At 52.3% G+C, this 18731-nt stretch overlaps 8 protein-coding genes across 8 annotated transcripts; 4 read left to right on the forward strand and 4 right to left on the reverse strand.

Annotated features, from left to right (window-relative positions):
* Positions 1-25: 25 nt before the first annotated feature.
* On the reverse strand, positions 26-1707 carry C7974DRAFT_140369 (SMAD/FHA domain-containing protein). Its single transcript, XM_046135579.1, has one exon. The coding sequence runs from the start codon at positions 1459-1461 to the stop codon at positions 175-177; it is 1287 nt and encodes a 428-aa protein (XP_045998608.1). The 5' UTR covers positions 1462-1707; the 3' UTR covers positions 26-174.
* Positions 1699-6491, forward strand: C7974DRAFT_389411 (uncharacterized protein). The gene is made up of 4 exons (XM_046141362.1): positions 1699-2304; positions 2445-3218; positions 3573-3816; positions 4045-6491. The coding sequence occupies exons 1-4, from the start codon at positions 2179-2181 to the stop codon at positions 6387-6389; spliced, it is 3489 nt and encodes a 1162-aa protein (XP_045998609.1). The 5' UTR covers positions 1699-2178; the 3' UTR covers positions 6390-6491.
* A 6-nt stretch (positions 6492-6497) lies between these two features.
* C7974DRAFT_389414 (uncharacterized protein) lies at positions 6498-8074 on the forward strand. The gene is made up of 2 exons (XM_046141363.1): positions 6498-6930; positions 6979-8074. Exons 1-2 carry the CDS (start codon positions 6881-6883, stop codon positions 7709-7711), a joined length of 783 nt encoding a protein of 260 aa, XP_045998610.1. The 5' UTR covers positions 6498-6880; the 3' UTR covers positions 7712-8074.
* Positions 8075-11333: 3259 nt separating this feature from the next.
* C7974DRAFT_470324 (uncharacterized protein) lies at positions 11334-12205 on the reverse strand (the record flags this gene model as incomplete). Its single annotated transcript, XM_046146458.1, has 2 exons — positions 11334-12138; positions 12186-12205. 2 exons carry the CDS (start codon positions 12203-12205, stop codon positions 11334-11336), a joined length of 825 nt encoding a protein of 274 aa, XP_045998611.1.
* Positions 12206-13082: 877 nt separating this feature from the next.
* On the reverse strand, positions 13083-13976 carry C7974DRAFT_422409 (uncharacterized protein). Its single transcript, XM_046144334.1, has 2 exons — positions 13475-13976; positions 13083-13426 (listed from the first exon to the last, which is right to left on the reverse strand). The coding sequence occupies exons 1-2, from the start codon at positions 13697-13699 to the stop codon at positions 13229-13231; spliced, it is 423 nt and encodes a 140-aa protein (XP_045998612.1). The 5' UTR covers positions 13700-13976; the 3' UTR covers positions 13083-13228.
* A 175-nt stretch (positions 13977-14151) lies between these two features.
* On the forward strand, positions 14152-15652 carry C7974DRAFT_140467 (uracil-DNA glycosylase-like protein). The gene is made up of 3 exons (XM_046135582.1): positions 14152-14661; positions 14714-15173; positions 15222-15652. The coding sequence occupies exons 1-3, from the start codon at positions 14318-14320 to the stop codon at positions 15519-15521; spliced, it is 1104 nt and encodes a 367-aa protein (XP_045998613.1). The 5' UTR covers positions 14152-14317; the 3' UTR covers positions 15522-15652.
* On the forward strand, positions 15653-16828 carry C7974DRAFT_140468 (uncharacterized protein). The gene is made up of 2 exons (XM_046135583.1): positions 15653-15821; positions 15872-16828. The coding sequence occupies exons 1-2, from the start codon at positions 15784-15786 to the stop codon at positions 16656-16658; spliced, it is 825 nt and encodes a 274-aa protein (XP_045998614.1). The 5' UTR covers positions 15653-15783; the 3' UTR covers positions 16659-16828.
* A 402-nt stretch (positions 16829-17230) lies between these two features.
* C7974DRAFT_389422 (NADH-ubiquinone oxidoreductase-like protein 40 kDa subunit) lies at positions 17231-18691 on the reverse strand. The gene is made up of 4 exons (XM_046141364.1): positions 18525-18691; positions 18429-18478; positions 18320-18382; positions 17231-18276 (listed from the first exon to the last, which is right to left on the reverse strand). Exons 1-4 carry the CDS (start codon positions 18656-18658, stop codon positions 17354-17356), a joined length of 1170 nt encoding a protein of 389 aa, XP_045998615.1. The 5' UTR covers positions 18659-18691; the 3' UTR covers positions 17231-17353.
* Between the last annotated feature and the right edge of the window lie 40 nt (positions 18692-18731).

The raw sequence follows: 18731 nt of genomic DNA on the forward strand, positions 1-18731 counted from the left end.
ATTTGCAAGTCAAGGTAAGGAGTGGCGCACAGCAACGTGATAGTACGATGTGATTCAAGTATTCTTGAGGTGAGATGGTTCCCTGGATCCGTCCACCTTTGGTGCCATGCAGCTCGTGAGGTCACACGATCGCTGCAAGCTGCTCAATACTGGCCCACCGTACGCATAGCCTTCTCAATCCTTCTTCTCATCTGGCGGTGGTAGCATGACCACATACTCGCGCTCGCTGCCTGCAAATCTCAAGATGTCCTTATCTCTCAACTCGAAATAACGGCTCGCCTCGATGTCCTTCCCGTTCAGTTCTGTACCGTTGCTGCTCTCCAGGTCAATCACATACGGTTTGACCCTGCCCCTCGTGCTCTTCACCCCAAACTCGTCCTCAACAACCTTTTGTATGTACCTGAATTGTATCACCGCATGCTGTCCGCTCGAGCTTGGGTGCTCCAGCACGTAGTCGACAACCTCGTGTGAGCGTCCCAACAGCCAGCAACTCTTCTGGTACAGTTCAATTGTATCAATCACGTCGTCGCCCTTGAACACAAACAAACGCCACGGCTGAGACGAAGGCGGCTTGCGCGCTTCGGCCGGTTCGTGGTACTTGAGCGAGATCTTTGTGCCCTCAACGCGGTTGGCGTGCTTTGCGAGCGTACCAGTGGTTTTGAAGTTGGGCTTTTCCTTATTGACGGGCGCGCCGCCATATTTGGTGGGTGCTTGTGCAGAGTTATCGACACCTCGGAAGGAGACTTCCTGATCTGACGAAGGCTTTTTGTTGCGCTGGTGTGGAGATCGTGATCTTGACCATGACCGACTGCGACGGCGGCGCTTGGGTGGTGGTGATCTGGAGGCAGACTGCGAGCGTGTTCGGTGCTTCCGTTCGCGAATGGCTAGAGGAGAGGGCGACCGCTTGTCGTCCCTTGATCTGTCTCTACGTCTGCGGCTCCGCGAGTGTGAACGGTCACGTCTGGTCTGTCTGTCCCGCGACCGATCTCGGCGTCGATCCCTGTCGGCGTGCTTGTCGTTCGAGCGGTCGCGTCGCCTGTCCCTTGAACCGTCGCGCTTTCTCTCTACAGATCGATCCTTCCTCCTGCTGTCCTTTGACCTATCACGCCGCCTGTCCTTTGAGCGCTCTCGTTGGCGGTCTTTTGGTCTGTCATGCCTCCTCTCTCGCGAGCTGTCGCGACGCTTCCTGTACGGTTGCGGTGAGCCATATCGCTTACTTGAGCTTGCTGCTGGCGAGACGTCTCTCGGCTTGCGGTCGCGTGAGCGATCTCTTGATCTTCTCTCCCGTGACCTGCTTCTTGATCGGCGGCGTGCCGGAGCTGTTGGTTCCTTGCTTGCGCGCTCTGGCTCTTTAACTGGTATTCTCTCTGCGACCACATGTGGTTGAGTAGGAACCTCACCCCTAGCAAGCTGCTGAGTGAGCAGTCGCCGTTGGCTGAATGGTGACAGCTCTCTCGCCATGATGTGACCGCTTCTTGGGGCCGACCGGAGTGCGGTGCCGTTGGGGGTGTTGCGTCGTTTCACGTTGCGCAAGCGGTCAGAAAATAGTGTCGACTACCAACCTTTGTCTTAAGGCGTGTGAAACCGGAAGGTGGCTTGATCGCTCATTGATCGCTCAAGGTGACATTGCGCTTCCAGGCAGCGATCGTGCGACTGCGAAACTTCTATAAAAGGCTCTAGCAGAGAGTCAGTCGCACTGGGTTAAAGTTTTGTGGCAGCCGGTCGCGGTTTCCGATGACGATCTAACGCTAGCGCACCCTTCCTGCAGCCCCATCACAGGGTAGGCGCTTCCCTTTCTATCCTCCCCGCGCCAATTCGTTCAACCCTACGTTCGGCGTCCAGAATCATTCTGCTGGAGCTGCGCCGGGACGTCTTCTCACTGCTTTCTCCGCACGTCTCACCCACTCAAGCGTCGGCCCCGAGTCAGAGATGCAAGCCACGCGCTCTAGGCGGACATCGTGCACCGAAACATGACAGCGGACATTTGCGCAATAGCAAAACCGCCGCCACTCGTATCTAATCAGAAAGTTCTGGAGATCCTTTACTGAATGCCACCGGCCCCAATTGTGTCTGCTCTGCTGTCAACTTGCTTCCTTCGATTCTTCTTTTTGTAGCCTACAACCCATTATAATGTCTTAATCTTCCCTTACTGTGCACACAGCTAGCGTGCATTTCACCATGAGCTCCAAGAGACTGTTCTCCTGGTCGAGACGGCAGTCCACTGTAGAGCCGTACTACAAGACGGGTGGACTTCTGCCCATCGAGTCCATCAGCAGCGAGCCAAGCAACATTACAGAAGCAAAGGTACGGATAACAGCAGGATGAGCTGGCAATGCGCGTCGACGTGGTCGCGCAGTGCGCGAGGATGACCGTGGCAAAAATATGCAGCGCCAGCTGCAAGGTGCTTCGCCGTTGTGACCGTGTATTCGCTGACACGCTGCAAGGACGCCCAAAAGGCACGCAGGCGACCTTCCGACCTCACAATAATCCCTCCAGATCACCAGCAATTCACATCGAGCCCCCTGTCGTCTCCATACAATGGCGCTCTTGTCAGCTCGTCGTCCAATCTTATGGCTATCTTCAATGATATGCTGCGCTCACCAACATTGAGCGCCAGCGCCTGCCCGAGGTCCGCGTCGGTACATAAGCCTCTGCCCACTCGACCACGCTCATCTTCTCTACCATCGACTCCAGACCTGCCGGTCGAGTTGCCTGGATCTCTTCTTCAGCAGAACCAAGGCTTCCCCTATTTCGATATTCAGGATCCTGTGCCAAGTCGCCCCACATCACAGAACGTCCGAAGAGGAACCCATCCACCTGAGGGACATTTTGAGGATGAGGGCGACGTTGTTGACCTTTTGCATTTGTTTCCTGAGCCACTGAATCATTCGAAAAGTGTTCCGAGCTTGAAAGCCGGGTATCGAGAAGGCGCAATGAAGTCTTCACGTGCCGGAGCTGCCTCCAGCGCGCACACCAACTCGAAACCACACATAGTGCAGCACAGGAAAGCTCTTAGCGATATGGAGTGGCGCACGATATCAGCCCCGAGCTCAGCTTATTATGGCGACAATGGTGCGCCGACGAGCGCTCATCCCGATAGCAACGCCGTCGACCGGTCGCTCGTAGAAATTGACGCACTACTACAGCCATCGTCAATAATCCTTGAAGTAGACACTCCGAATAGACCCGCTGAGAGACGTCCAAGTCGCCGAGATGATGTAAGTACCAATTGTTTCTCTGTCGAGGTAGTTCACTCGTCGAGCTCGTTCTGCGCATAACGAAACGGTTTCAGATGGATCGCATCTGCCTTCACTGCCTTAATGTAACGCATTCTGCCTGAAGTCGATGGGTCTTTGGGTTGCGATTGACCACTGCATGCGTTTCAGCTTTCTCGCCGTTGGCATTGTCGTCTCAATCTGGGCACGCGAGAGAGTAGCTGCCGCAGACAGGGCACATCTGCTAGCAAGCGCCCAGTGCAAAGGCATCATCCTTATCTCGTCCATCTTCACCTCCAAACTACACCTTCAGCCGCTGAGATCACCTGTAGATGATGGTTCGCTAATTGTGAATAGCTTGGCGCTTTCCTTACACACATACCAACGACAGCGCGCGGTAAGGTTACCGAGACCTCACAAACCACAGATACGCAAGATCAGACGATAGCAACGTTGCGATCACATTTTAAGGGTTTGAAAACGTCACACGAAGCTCACGTGTCAAGCCTTGCAGAAGCGCATGCTGCGGAGGTAGCGTCACTACGAAATTACACAAAACTATTGGAAGAGCAACTGGCACAGCGTTCAGTTCTGCACCACGGTACGTGTGATTGTACCTCCTTGCATCATCTTTGCTTCGCTTCCTTTTGTTCATAACTGTCACATCCGCCAATTGGCGATCTTCGGAGTTCGTGTTCGCCACCATCCACAATTCTGGTGTTTCTGCAGCTCTAGCCAGGGGCAGCACTCGCTACTGAAGTTTATCACGCCCTAAATCACGGCTCGCAGTTCAACGGTCGTCTATAGTTCTGGTCTAATGATGCAACAGACGTAACGCCTTCAGCTGAAGCCCAGCTAGTCTCCAACAACAATCCCCTGTTTGGCGTGGATACAGCCAGAGCCTCTACCACACCCAGTCGCAAGAGCTCGCAGTACACGGCGGATACATCTGCTAGCTCGACGCGTTCGTATCGCAGCGCGCCGGAGAAGCAACAGTACTCGCCCGCTAGATCACAAGACAACGCCGACATGGAGAGCTTGAAACGCAAACTGAGCACTACGCGTCGACCACAGAACGGAGACCGCAATCTTCTGCCTGAACTCAACCAATACAAGCAGAACAATGCCGCATTGCAAACGCAGATAAGCTCGTTGATGGCGAAGTTGAACGAGTCGAAGAAAAGCGAGAAGGCAACAAGGGCAACACTGGAAGATGTCGAACAAAGATGCGCGAAAGTCGAACGTCAATTCAGCGAAGCTCAACAGCTCGCGTCGAGCGCGCAAGCGCTGCAAAACACCATTGATCATCTCGAGAATCGTCTTGAACTTGCAAACTCCGAGAAATTGGACGCGCAAGAAGAGCTTTTCAACATGAGGGCATTGAAATCACCATTCGACGCTCAATTTCCGGACCTACACTTGCCAACACAAGATGCTCACGAGAGTATGGATACAATCTTCTCGATCGGCTCGCAACATGACTACCGGCACGATTCAAATGCGGCCGTATCTGGGTTTGTTACGCACGTCGGACAGCTCCAGGATGAGATTCGACAAAAAGACAGTTATATTGCCGAGCTGCAGAGCGATAGCTTACATCTGCGACACGTGCTCGATCAGATGCATCGACAATGTGATGAGATCAATTTGCAATTGGACATCCAGAATGAGCTTCTGGGGAAGACAAAAGAAACGGATGCACACATTGAACAGCTCCAGAGCGCGGTCTTGGACCGTGAAGCTGTCATAGCAGACAAAGAGAAGTCGGTCCGCACTGCGGAAAGGCATCTGGAACATCACAAACTGCTTTTGCAGGCGGAAATACGGAAGAATGCAACAACATCCCGATACTTTGCTGACAACAATAAGCTTCCAGAGCTGACAACCCTTGCGACAAAAGTCGATGTCGACAGATGGATTCAGAGGCTCAATCAGCGTCTACGGAAAGCAAATCCCGCGGGCACAATCAAAGAGGCAAGAACAGCAGCTGAAGTACAGATCGAAGACCTGCGGAACGAGATCGACTTTTATGTACGAGAAATCATCTATTATAAGTTGGACATCCGAGGTTACAAGAGTGATATCAAAAAGCTCAACAAGGCCATGGCACAGCTGGGCAACTATGCGAATAGGCCCAGCGATCTTGACTCCGACACATCGTCGCTGCGACTAGCACCTACACCAAACCGCGCGCGTTTCTTGTCAACGACTCCAGACTTCAGAGGCTCGGGGTATCCTTCGCCTGCTTCGGCTGGCCCCATCAGCACGAACATAGGGTCGGCCCGAGACTTCACACCACCAGCATCGACTACGGCGGATAGTCCAGAAACATCACCGTTGCAAACACCAGGCGACTACGGAGGAGCAGCTCCAAGGAATTCGATGGCATCACAATCAGCGACTCAGATCATTGATATGAGTACAGCCCACGGCGATGACCTGGAAAGATACGCCCTCGCTATCGGAGATACAGGACCCCCATTTCTCAACAATGCCTACCTCGATACTCGCCTGAATGAAATTCGGCCGACCCTGGAGCGGGACGACTCCGATGCATCCACAGTGCGACCAGTTGTACCAATCTCAAGGTTCTCGCGAGACTTACCCTCGGGTCCACCATCACCCAGACCCGAGCGCGTCTGCCACTCACGTGTCGGCTCAACGTCAAGCACACGGAGCCACAGCCAACAGCATCATTCAACAACAGCACGACTCGAACGCAGCATGAGCAGCTCATCCAGCACCGGTATTCCTTTTGTTATTGCTATGAGCTCGCCGAACAACCCCGCCATCGCGGTTGCAGCGAAGAACATGCCCGCCACACGGCCACTCAGGTCTGCATCTGCGACTTCGAGGGCCGGTGTCGATGGTACGATGGCTTCCCACACGCCTCTTTCATCACCTACGAGCGTTGCGAGTTTATCGACTGTAGCTTCCGCGGTACCCTCAGGGCACAAGCGCAAACTCAGTCTTTCATTCAGAAAACAAGAAAACGAGGCCCCAAGTACATCGTCACACTCACGAGGTCTCAGTGGCGGGAGCATACGCAGTGCAATGCGATGGACGAAGGGGAGCAGCAAGGAGAAAGAGAAAGAAGGTCAGATGAGGAAGGACAGCATGGGAATGCCGCAGCTTCTTGACAGTCCTGTAGGGCTCGAGAGACAAACGAACTAATCCAGGCATGAGAGTCAAGCGATTGGATTCACAGCCTTCTGTGAGGATAAGAGGGTGTGAGTTGCGGTTTCAAGTGTATCTCTAGTTCTTGTTGATTCTCGGTGTATACGTCGAACTACTACTACGACCATTGCGCTTTCTTCTGTGACCTGGCTGCTCTTTCCAGCCCGATTTTGTTTGTCTTGGCGTCAGCGCTGGTTCTTGTGCGTACTGTCCAGCTCTCCTCCTCTCTCACATCCAAAGTCACTTCCTCTGTTTTCCACTTATATTGAACTCCTACACACGTGTATCTGGCTCCGCGCACGTACCTCTCACTTCACGCATACACGACAATTGGCTCACCGCATCATGAAGCGGCTATCACTTTCATGAGCCCTTCACGTTCACCGGTTGACGATGAGTGATAAGGCGAGCTTCCCACTCGCTCATCACGATACCATCAACACTCTCTTCGCACACCCTTGTCAAAAAGCACTCACTCGGGCAACACCATGGCCGACTCAGGGGTTCGGTCAGGTATTCGGAAGAAGGCAACTCTCAGGCAAGATACGATAACAACGCCTAAGAGCCAGCGCTAACCTTCATCCAGACTTGGTCGCAAAATCGCTCGATTTGCTGTGGGCAAAGACAAGGAGCTGTTCACAGTCCACGAAGACCTCATCTGTGTGTCACCCTTCTTTCGAAACATCCTCCAGCCACGCCGCAAGCCTGTCGAGGGTGACTGCTCTATCTGTCATGATGCGCTTGATCCAGAGACAAAGGAGCTTACATACTGCTCCTCTTCCTGTGGAGGCAACTTCCATCGCTCCTGCATCGATGACTTGACCGACCACACGCCGGAGAACGAAGTGACCAAGTGTCCGCTCTGCAGGCAGCCCTGGACTTTCAGCTCCGATATGTCACACTACATACATCAGCTACCGACTTTAGACTCAGAAGGGTTTGAAATCTTCTTGGAGTGGCTCTATAATCCTAACACCGTTACTGGCAGGGATGCCACGCTCCCTCTGCTTCATGCATGTATGCTTGGAAGCCATTTTGAAGCTCAAAAATTCCATGCTGAGACTAAGCGGGCGGTATACGACTCATGCAAGCGCAACAGTTGGCCGGACATTTTGAGTATTAGAAAGATATATGCGACAGGGACTGAACCATACGACTTGCGGCGTGCGGTGGTAGCCCTTTACAAATGCATGCCGCCAGCTGTCTTGGAGAGAGCTTTTGACTACCCGGCCCGTTTCCCGCCTGCATTCACGCGAGATCTTCTTGTGGCTCTTGCTACGGAGCGTGACAAGACTCCAAGACCTAGGACGCTTGCTTGAATAACAGGCGATACAAGTGTATAAAGTGCTACACGAAGTATTGGCATAAGTTTGGATGTCACGTCGCTTGATGGTTGGGAAGAAGGATGACATACCCATGATAACTGCGACAAGGTTTATGTGATTTGGTCACAGACTTTTCAGCTCACGCGCTGCGAGCATGACGAGAAAATGATGGATTTTTCGCCTTGAAGATTCTCGCTCAAAGGAAGCACAAAGAGAAGGGAGGATTCAATACATCACACCCTGTGCGGACGAGTCGGTTTTTTCGTTCGCACGACTGGAAGCACCAGTGACTTGTGCCTAATGCTTCTCAATGCCCCAGAATACATATTATGCTTCAGGAATGAAATCAGTGCAAACTACACATGCCTTATACTGCTCAGTCACTGCAACTCATGACCGCTCGCATAACCTGTTTGCACGAAGTTTAATTCTAAGTAGAGCAATTTTACAGGGTCATTCGAACTGTAGTTCGCAAATCTGGTACATGACCTAGTGCAGATACCCGACCACTATAATTCTAGCAGTCTTCTACTATTTATTATACAAATTCATGTTGGCTACACCCTGAAATTCGCTCTTTTCCACAAACTCAAGCCTCCTCTTGAAGAATCCCTGGCCCTGGCCCGTTGCTTGTACTGCAGTGTGTCAACGATACCCACCTGGCTCCGAGAATCCTCAAGCCCCTGAAAGTCTTCTACATTGCGCGCTGGGGTTCCGTGCAGATGCAGACAGCATACTATTTCGCCTACAACACCAGCAGTACTGCAACTCCGAAATCAATTAAATGCATATTGATGCTACTATCCTATTAGAGATTGAAGCTAATTTTTCATGCCTGATTTGCTTAGTTGGTGGTTAACGCCCAAGGAATTATTGGGGGTAATTTTATTTTTTAATCGTGGTAAAGGGAACAAGTTGGAACTTTTTGGTTTACGAAGTATTAGACAAATCTATGAAACCAATCCTTAGGATCAGCTAGTGCAGTAACTCACATCTCCCGTAAATAAAAGCCAGACCACTCCCTCTTTACTTCTTTAAATTTTATCTGCAGACATCAAGATCGATACTGAAGAATTTCGACTTCTGCACCAATCAACGAACATTTTCACCCACAACACTTCAAGCAAACTCATTCCTCACTCTTAACAATGTAAGCACCTAATGTTTTAACACCTGAAACATCTAGCTAATAATGTTATAGGTCTCAGCCAACCACCTGGGTCTATTTTGACAACGGCGAGATCGTTGATAGCAAAGTCCTGTATAAGGCTTCAAAGTACTTTCGTACGAATGTCAAGACAAAAGAGCGATGCGACGAAGACTGTCCCATCTGCCTTTTACCACTCAATGCCGAGACAGGTCACAGTCTCGAGCAATGTCCTGACCCCCGTTGCCGCACTTGCGGGCCTCCTTTGCCTGGAGCTACTAGCAGTAACCGACCCAGCTGCAGAGACCTCACCTTTTGTGCCAATTCATGCGGCAAAACCTTCCACCTTTCTTGCCTCCACCAATGGAGGCACGCAACTTCCGTAAAAGGGGCTTGTCCGCACTGCCGGCAGCCCTGGGATCTCTCATTCCCTTCCCTTCACAGAATTGGCCTTAGTCTATACCTCTCATCCATCCAAGGGGCACAGACTAGTGGCAATTCTATCATGAAAGATAGCACGGAGATCGTAAAGTGTCACCTTCTCGCCTACCAAGCTGGGTTACATTTTAATGATACCGCCTACTGCTTTAATGTGCTGGAGACACTCTGGAAGTACTGCGAAGCCAAGAGATACCTCCCGACAATGTCAGATATGAAGGTCGCTTTCAAGGAAACGGCATCGTTTAAGGTGTTGAAGCTTGTGGTTGGCGCGCTGTACGTGAGACAGCTGGACGACGCGTCGTTGGAATTGCTCGCAAAGCAGAAGCAATTCCCAGCAGCTTACATTCTCGCCATCAAGACAAAGGGCGGCTTCAGCAGTGTACGCAGGTTGCATAGGTTCAGGGACATCTTTGAGATGCTCCGCAATACTCACGACGGGTCTAGACAGAAGGTGAAGGAAAGGGCTGTTATCTGATTGATTGGGCGGTTTACTTTGATATTAGCGTTGCAAATCGAGCGAAGGCATAAGTAGATAGTAATTGCACATCTTCAAAAATTCAATTCGCTCAACAAATGCACCATGATTTCTTTCTCCAGCCATGTCGGCCCCCGGATCCTCCTGAAATGCGGCTGCCGTTTCCGGCCCAAAGTTCTCCAAGTCAAGGCTCCATCCATGCGATATTGGTACCAGGCATGGGACGGCAGGTCACTTTCGACGGCCTGGAGGTCCCTAATAAAGTCCTTGGGTAACTCATTCCACTGCGTTAACAGACGTTCTTTTGCCAGGTCACTCCACTGCATCCACGCTGGACAACAAGTCTTCTCAGTGAAAGACAGGTTTCGGGCAAGTCGTAAACCATTCGAATCTCTTTTGCGTGTGGCAAGTCGTCAATGAAATTGCACGTTTCGAAGATCGCCTCCATGACGCCGATGCAGAACTGCTTGTCCAAAAAGTGGGCACCTGCAGCATAGCAGTCTATGAGTCTGCTTAGCATCATGTTCGGCGCGGCCTTGACCAGAACCAGACCCACCGTTACGCATTCCAAGTAGGTTTCGACTGCCTCAGGGTCCAAGGTGGGGAACAGCGAGGAGAACGGGAGCAGCCAGGGTCGTCGGCACCATGGACATTTGTCCCTAGAAAATATGCCGAGAGAGGAAGATCGCCACGTAGATATGCAGACCAGGTGGAATAGCTGACCGCATGAGACACAGCATGCTTGCCAGTGCAACGTGCCGTACGCGTCCTGTGCTTGGTAGCTGGCTTGACATTCAACATCAGGAATCAGGTGGAGGGGATCGTAGCAAATATTGCATTCGCGCTGGATGCGACGATTGCTTCGAAGTTGTTTTTGGAAAAATGCTGATCTGTGGCAAAGGCGTCTTTCTGAGACCTGGAGCGTGTCCAAATAGTACAATATTTCCACATCATATCTATGCAGCTGTCAGTCAGGGTACGGTAACTTACTATGGCTTTCCCACTAACGTATCAGCGTCATCGCATTCTCCGTCTCTTGTGAAGATCTCAGTCTCGTCAGGTGCCCTTGCAGTGTTGAAAATATTCGAATAAGCTTGAGATGCCGCCGCCTCTGTATCGGTGTTTGTAGATCCATCCGACTCTATGTCCGAGGCTAGGTAGTAGGTCAGGAATACTGTCGCATTTATTGACAGCGGAAACAACTCACTGTAGTCGTCTGCAGCGTTGGGAGATATGGGCATTACTATGACAAATCATGAGCGAATATTTAATTTTAGACGTTCTAAAAAGAGAGAGTGATATGAGTTTAGGAGTCAAAATCCAATTACAACAATTTATAGTCGACGCAGTGGGATTTTGCGTGTTCGCGTAGAGATCAGGGTGAGGCTTAACCATGGGAAGGGCAAAAATTGGTTGAATAGGACAACATCAGAGTCAAGTTGATAATGTGATGTATGATTGGTCACAGCAAAGGGTTAATGTAATCGGAACCAGCGTATTCTCGTCTAACCTATGAGTACGGAAATCTCCCAAGCCACTTATCCAATCAACACCTACGCATTGTCGCTCGCGTCTTCTATGACCCTGCCGACCAACTCTATCGCGTACTCAGCAGTCATCTGATGCCTTCCACGTTTCCTATTCCTCAGCCCCATCGCGTCCCCAACATCCTCAACGAACTCCAGCGGATGCTTGTCACCCTTCTTCTTCCACACACGCGCGCCTGTATGCATTGCAACGAATGCTTTCCGCAGCGGGCATGGCTCGGTCGTCGATCCGGAGACAACATGTCCGACTGCGTAGGCGAGCCGGACCACTTTCCAGCTCGGAAGTTCCAGCCTGATGGCTACGAAGTCTTTCATAGCCTGCAAAACTGCGCTTTGGAAGGCGTCGTCCTCGAACTTGTGTCCGAGTAGATATGCTATGATTAATTGGCAGAGTCTTTCATCAAGACCAAAGTCATCTAGGAGGACTATGCGCTCCCAGTGCATCCACTCGTAGTAAATTGAGAAGATCGGCGCCTGGAAACATGATACGTTGAAAGACAGGGGTTCTTCATTCCGGGGCCAATCTCGGCGGCACGTTGGGCAGGTCGCGGTTCCAGTCGAATTTGCTTGCGCCGTCCATTGGGACATGCAGTCGCTGTGGAAGTTAACGCGGCAGTATTTGCAGAACACCAATTCGTTGCTGGCTTCATGCAAAGCTTCGAGGCAAATGTAGCAGTCGCCATCAGGACTTCTTCGAAATTCTTGCAGTCGGCCTCTGTACGCAGCTGAAGTCTCGCGTAAGCGATCTTCACGAACGTGAAATGGCGCTTCATGCTTTCCGACTGTGAAGGCGACGATCTTGTCGAAGCGGCTGGGTAAGGGTTAGCAATTATCTTCATTCAAGTGATGATATCTTACTATGTGGTTGAGGATGCCATCTTGCTTTGGCTATTTATATTGGGTTCAGGGTACGTAGGTAGGGTGTTGTGAAAGGGAGAGGGAGGTGATCTGGAGCAGCAGCTACTGTGGGGAAATTGGTACTTCTGAGGACGAATCTGATAGCAGAATGATCTGTAAATTGGTAATGGAGAGGAGAGCAGCTCACTTTATACCTATGTTCTTTTCTGACCCTGGAACAACGAATAGGGCCAACAAGGTTGGATAGTGCGCTACCGTGGTTCAAAATCGGTGAACCTGAATATAATTCGGACAGCCCGGACAGACCTTTCAGGTGGTACGGACAAAATTCGAGGAGCTCAAAAATACAGGTGGGTGCGTGAGCAATTTAGGGGCTGTACTGACTAGTAGTAATTAGAAGAATCCGATTGATGCCTGCACCAAATTCCAGGCCTCTACAGAGAAGTAACGAACAAATTTTTTTTTTGCAAGAAATCGCGTTGAACGCTACAGTATTCATGTGCTCTGATAAATACTGCATCCATAGATATCCAACCAGCCAATTGATACTTGTGTAGGGTCGTACTTATTTTTATTACTATTCATAGGCCGCAGGACTACAACCATACTGCTCCTTTGAATGATGGCGTAGACCGCTCAATCATACAAAGCCACGATGGGGTGATCGAACCTTCTTGCCTGACACTGTAATCTGCTAAGTGGCTGGTCGGACGTGCCTGGGTGCAGTACGTACAGGTGACAAGCTAGACATTCACGAGCAGGAGATCATGTTACAACCAATCGCTCTAAGATATCTCCCAACTTTTCGGCGAACCTGGAGTTGAATTCTGTCGGCATGTATCACGCCTCAGAACAAGTGCCTTGTCAGTGATAATCATTGTGTGCACCAGGGACGTTGCGGTGTAAGGCTGTGCCTCAATGGATCCTCATTGCATCATTATGTCATTACTATCTTTGGTGTTTCCACCGAGCTTTCCATAAGCCTTGATCTCTGGTACCAAACGAGAGCTCTTCGTTGAGCCCCGTCCTGCGCTGCACTTAGCTTACTGCTGGTGAGCGTGCGACGCATGGCCACCTTGCACACCCAGATCGTGAGCGAGCTTGCTGCCGGCCTTGAATGTACCGTCAGGGTTGCGGCCATCGCTTGCCTCGCCATCATGCTCGTGGGAAGCATGGCCGCCTTTGACGCCAAGGTCGTGAGCGAGCTGGCTGCCAGCCTTGAAGGTGCCATCGGGGTTGCGCTGGAGATTGTTAGTCAGGCAGATGGTAATAGTTGTGAGCAGACTTACACCGCTGTCGGTTGTGCCATGGTGAGCGGCAGCATGACCGCCCTGAGCGCCCAGCTCCTTGGCGAGCTCGGAGCCCTTGGTGAAGGTGCCGTCAGGGTTGCGGTCTGGGTGATCAGAGCTGGACTCGTGGTGGGCGCCGTGCGAAGCGTGGCCGCCCTTGGCTGCAATCTCCTTCAGCTCATCCTTGGGAAGGTTGGCGAAGTTGGCGGGGTTGGTGGATGCCATTTTGGTAGAGTTGTGGTTGTTCAAGAGTGTACAGAGTGGAGTGCAGAAAGGTTCTGGAGAGAAACGGTCGAGAGAAGAAGTGTGGAGTGAATTACTATCAAGTGAGAGAAACGCTACTGTTATACCCCGTGTTTACCTCTACTCCACAAACTCTGACGTGACGCTGCCTGGCAATGGCAAACAGCCGTAGGCAAACAAGGGTCTGGAGATACACATCTCTTCCGAGGTGGCCTCTGATTCGATGTGCCTGGGAGAATCAGGAGGGGCATTGTGGTGCTAGGCAGTCGCAGCCTGCTCACATCCCTGCATGGTTGTTCTGTGCCGTCAGCTGGGCGTGACATCATTTCTGCCAAGACTTGCTCCACGCGACGCGAGACGCGGTCGCGTATCTGGTCATGTGCGGTGTGGCTGGGTCAACCAATCGTAGATGGCGGAAGCGGCAGGGATCGCGGACGACATGTCGCGCCCATTGCTTTTCGCTGCAGTGTAACTCAGCTCCAGGCTGCATTGCAAGATTACTACTTTCCAGTATTTTCGTAGCAGAAGTTATTCAATTGACTGAACTTCAACCTGCTCGACGCGTAGCTAAAGTCTTTGCCTGATCACACAATTGTAGACATGAGTCTCAAACGCAAAGCTGCTGACGCTGCCACTGACGCGACAAAGAAGCCCAAGCAGAACGGCAGTATCACAGCCTTCTTTGGCGCGCCAAAGCCATCGTCAAATCCGAAAGCCTCTTCAGCTGCAGCTGCAAAATTCGACAGAGAATCATGGGTCGCGAAGCTCACAGAGGAGCAGAAGGACTTGCTTCAGCTGGAGCTTGACACATTACACGAGAGCTGGCTGCCGCATCTGAAAGATGTGCTTGTAAATCCTCAATTTCTGGAGCTCAAGAGGTTCTTGAAGAAAGAAATCAGTAGCGGCAAGACGGTCTTCCCGCCCATGAAGGACGTGTATTCCTGGTATGTCTCCTCACCGCTTAGTCCTTCATCCACAGCTGACCAAGTCTCTCAGGTCACGACACACTCCACTCAACACTGTTAAGGTCGTCATCACAGGGCAAGACCCGTACCATGGACCCAACCAGGCCCACGGCCTTTCCTTCTCCGTTCGCCCTCCAACGCCCGCGCCGCCGTCGCTCGCGAACATCTACAAAGCGTTAAAGATCGACTACCCTGACTACCGACCACCGCCGAAGAAGGGCGGCCTCTTGACACCATGGGCAGATCGAGGTGTCCTGCTACTGAACACTTGCTTGACCGTGCGCAGAGGAGAGGCAAACTCACACCAGGGCAAGGGGTGGGAACTGCTGACGCAGAAGGTCATCGATACGGTTGTGAAGGTGCGCAGCAATGGTGTTGTCTTCATGGCATGGGGCTCGCCGGCGCAGAAGAGGACTGTTGGCATTCCAGTCGACAAGCACTTGATTTTGAAGAGCGTCCATCCCAGCCCACTGAGCGCAATGCGAGGCTTCGTAAGTGATCTTGTATAATGGTAATTCACAAGTGCTAACAACATTCAGTTCGAGTGTCACCACTTCACTAAAGCCAATACTTGGTTGGTGCAGCGCTATGGCAAGGATGGCGGTATCGATTGGGATCTCAATGTAGATCCGGAAGCTGTCGTCGAGCCTGGCAAGACCGGTCAGCCAGTTGACCCTAAAGAAAACACTGCATCGAAGAACAGCGCGAGTGCCAAGGAGAAGGACGTAACAGCACAAGACGTCAAGGGTAAAGAGGACGTTGCAAATGAAAAGACCGCTGACCCTGAAGCGGATATTGACTCAGATGAGGAAGCGGCACTAAGGGAAGCCGGGTTGTGATCATGGCGACGTGTCAGACATAGTCATCCTGGATACTTCCTGTCTCTCTGACGTGATCCCAGGAGCTCTCGATTGCCCAACACTCCACCCTTATACTGTCGCACGAAGTTGATGTCATGGCTTGGCATAGTACAAGCAGCTCTCTACTCAATAAAGCTAAACCCGTTCAGCTACAAAGCATCGCACACTTCGCTTTTTGATTTTCTTCTTTCCTTCGACCATCACGCAACCTCTCAACTCGCTTCACTGGATAACATTGAGAATGTCTAAACTCATTATCAACGTGGACAAGTTACAGAGGTGCATCATATACCATCACGGCCTAATAATTTACTAAAATTGACTACCAGTTATCTCAACGGACCGATCGTCAAAGTCCTTGTGGGCAAAGAGGGCGAAGCACAGCCGTTCTTCGTACACAAAGACCTGCTCACAGCACGATCCAGTTTTTTCGCCAAAGCTCTCAAGCACTATCGCACTCGCAGCGAATCTACAGACGCTGCTGAGCTAATTGAGGATGGTGGCGGCGACGCATGGCACGAGAGCAGTACTGGCGTTGTCAAACTGCCAGATGACGACCCGGACATCTTTATCCTGTATGTCCATCTAATCTACCATGGGTCTTTACCAGTTCGCGAAGAGCCAAACCTTGGGAAGTCATCAAAAACCACGGGATCCCGGGAACCAAATGACAAAGAAATCGATATTGCGGACTTGGCTGCAAGTGAACATAACATGTTGGCTAAACTGTACGTGTTGTGCGAAAAGATTCAAGATTGTACAGCAAAACGCACAGTTATGACGGCTACTGTAGAGTCGACCAAGATGGTGCGGGCAAATAACAAACTTTATTACGTGGATCGTGACGCTGTTTTGATTATCTACAACGGAACAATGCCCGAGGATCCGATGCGACAGTTCATGGTCGACTGTGCTGTACTGCATGGTGACGCAAGGTGGCTCAATAAGGAGGATACAACTGCGGATCATAGCGAACACTTTCGAGATCTTGTATTCGCCCTGTTAAAACACCGGCCGGTACCACCAAGCACTTGCGGTCTCAACATCACAGATGCTGCGCTGTACTGCGACAAGATCAAGGCATTTGATGACGAAGCCCAAAAGGGCACGATGTAGATCGCTAAGGGCACCATGGACACCAACCACGATCTCGCCTATCGATCTCTCGCTAGTATAACTACTGGGTCGAGTGATATTGAACTCGGAGCTGGATAGTCGCGATCTTTCTGCAAACGATGGCGCGGACACGTTTTACCACTTACAGCACTGCAGCCGACGAATCTGTAGCTGAAGAAGACGCAGCAAGCTCATACATGTAGTTTTGATTGCTACACGACATGAACACACATTCTTCAAATGAGAAAGAATGAAAACTTTGGACCTTAAGCAACCATCATGAAAATTAACATCATCGTCCCTAGGCCTCCATCATAGCCTGCTATCTTCCCAATCCGTGATGCAACTGTACAAAGCATCAATCGTTCACCTTCCACCAGAAGGTCCTCCTTGCTCTACTCATCACCCCCAGACTCCAAACCCGCCATCGCCATCTCCACGAACGCCATCTCACAGCGTCGTCCCATCTCCCTCTCCATCCCCTGCATGCTCACACGATCACAAAAGTCACACAGAACACACGGCGCGAGACGTTTTCTTGTGTTTGCATCACGCACAGCACGCACAACCACACAAACATGCACAAAGGAAACACGATGGGATTTCTCTAGCACGCCCATCTACCTCGCAAAGAAAAACAGGGCAAGCCTCGGTATTTACACAACAATTCCTTCCATTTTCTCGTCTCCTTCCGACTACTGATCATCGATGACGTGCAGATACTTCTTCTCCTCGCGCTTCTCGCGCTCGGACATGGGCGGCAGGTCGTAGTACGAGGAGCTGCGGTAGCCCTTGAGGTACTCGAAGGTCAGGCCGCTGAGCTCGACGGGCTGGATGTCGAGGTCCTTGAAGGTCTTGGCGGTGGGGTCGATGACCTGGTCGATGAACTCGCGCTCGACCTCGTCCTCGGAGTGGATGGGCCACCAGAGGAAGCGGTTGGCGAGGCGGGCGACGGGCTTGAGCAGCGGCGCGGGGACGTTGATGTGGCGGCGCTTCTTCATGGCTTCGCGCTCGACGAGGTCGTTGAGCTCGGCCATGGTGTACTCGGTGGGGCCGTAGAGTTCGTAGGTTTCGGCGGCGGTGGTGTCGTCGTGCAGCATGGTTTCCAGGGCCATGCCCACGTCGATGGCGTGCACGGGGCTGAAGCGCTCCTGCAGCCAGTTGGAGGTGATGACGTTGGAGGGCGAGGCGAGGCGGTGGAGCAGGCGGTCCTCGTAGCCGAACATGGGGGCGGGGCGCACGATGGTGGTCTCCGGGTAGATGGAGCGGGCGACCTGCTCGCCCTGGGCCTTGGTGCGGTAGAATTCCGAGGTGGAGTCGAGGGTGGCGCTGTGCGAGGAGACGTGGACGTAGCGGTCGATGTCGTATTTTGCGACGGCCTCGGCGATGCGCTCGGTGCCCTCGACATGGACGTCGGAGAGGCTGAAGTTCTTGGTGGGGTAGTCGCGGCCAATGAGGTTGTAGACAATGTCAGAATGGCGCACGCTCTCCTCGATCGACGCCGTGTTGCGCAGGTCCATTTCCATGAAGACCACGCGGCCGAGGTCACCGGTGACCTTGAGATGGCGCTTGGCCATCTCCTCGCGGAAGGGCACAATGACGGTGCATCCCGAGCGGGCTGTCCCAATTAGCGCGGTCCTGCAAGTCACGGGGCCACGCACCCAGCCTGTTGACGATGTAGCGGCCCAGGAAGCCCGTCGCTCCGAATACCGTCGCCGTGTAGCCTGCGAGTGTCAGCGTGTGTGTGTGAGGATGCAGGCGGCGGCGCACCTCCGAGCGAGGAGCGTCCGGCGGACACGGTCAGAATGGGCTTTCCGGTCCTGCACAGGTCAGTACTGGCTGCGGTGCGTAGGCCGGCGGACGCACCTGGTGATGCGGACGTCGTGGTTGAGGCGCGCGGCCGGGCGGGCGGTCGAGGTGGAAAACGGCGAGACGCGGAGGGAGCGCAGCGGGGCCGGCATCGCTGCGCGGGCGCGGGCACAGCGAAGGGGCAGGGCCATGGTTGCGGGTTCAATGGCTGGCGGGGGGTGGTGCGAAGTCGTCGAGCGCACGTCGAACATGAAGCCGGGCTTG

Source organism: Boeremia exigua, assembly GCF_020726555.1.
Source record: "Boeremia exigua strain MPI-SDFR-AT-0100 chromosome Unknown C7974scaffold_4, whole genome shotgun sequence".
NCBI lineage: Eukaryota > Fungi > Ascomycota > Dothideomycetes > Pleosporales > Didymellaceae > Boeremia > Boeremia exigua.

Coding starts and splice junctions, on each gene's coding strand:
- C7974DRAFT_140468 (XM_046135583.1), top strand. CDS start 15,784: ATGTCTAAACTCATTATCAACGTGGACAAGTTACAGAG. Junction 15,822..15,871: donor AACGTGGACAAGTTACAGAG/GTGCATCATATA, acceptor ATTGACTACCAG/TTATCTCAACGGACCGATCG.
- C7974DRAFT_389414 (XM_046141363.1), top strand. CDS start 6,881: ATGGCCGACTCAGGGGTTCGGTCAGGTATTCGGAAGAAGGCAACTCTC. Junction 6,931..6,978: donor CGGAAGAAGGCAACTCTCAG/GCAAGATACGAT, acceptor ACCTTCATCCAG/ACTTGGTCGCAAAATCGCTC.
- C7974DRAFT_140369 (XM_046135579.1), bottom strand. CDS start 1,461: ATGGCGAGAGAGCTGTCACCATTCAGCCAACGGCGACTGCTCACTCAG.
- C7974DRAFT_389411 (XM_046141362.1), top strand. CDS start 2,179: ATGAGCTCCAAGAGACTGTTCTCCTGGTCGAGACGGCAGTCCACTGTA. Junction 2,305..2,444: donor GCAACATTACAGAAGCAAAG/GTACGGATAACA, acceptor ACACGCTGCAAG/GACGCCCAAAAGGCACGCAG. Junction 3,219..3,572: donor GTCCAAGTCGCCGAGATGAT/GTAAGTACCAAT, acceptor AATTGTGAATAG/CTTGGCGCTTTCCTTACACA.
- C7974DRAFT_422409 (XM_046144334.1), bottom strand. CDS start 13,699: ATGGCATCCACCAACCCCGCCAACTTCGCCAACCTTCCCAAGGATGAG. Junction 13,427..13,474: donor ATGGCACAACCGACAGCGGT/GTAAGTCTGCTC, acceptor AACAATCTCCAG/CGCAACCCCGATGGCACCTT.
- C7974DRAFT_389422 (XM_046141364.1), bottom strand. CDS start 18,658: ATGGCCCTGCCCCTTCGCTGTGCCCGCGCCCGCGCAGCGATGCCGGCC. Junction 18,479..18,524: donor CACGACGTCCGCATCACCAG/GTGCGTCCGCCG, acceptor TGACCTGTGCAG/GACCGGAAAGCCCATTCTGA. Junction 18,383..18,428: donor CGGACGCTCCTCGCTCGGAG/GTGCGCCGCCGC, acceptor TGACACTCGCAG/GCTACACGGCGACGGTATTC.
- C7974DRAFT_140467 (XM_046135582.1), top strand. CDS start 14,318: ATGAGTCTCAAACGCAAAGCTGCTGACGCTGCCACTGACGCGACAAAG. Junction 14,662..14,713: donor ATGAAGGACGTGTATTCCTG/GTATGTCTCCTC, acceptor CAAGTCTCTCAG/GTCACGACACACTCCACTCA. Junction 15,174..15,221: donor TGAGCGCAATGCGAGGCTTC/GTAAGTGATCTT, acceptor AACAACATTCAG/TTCGAGTGTCACCACTTCAC.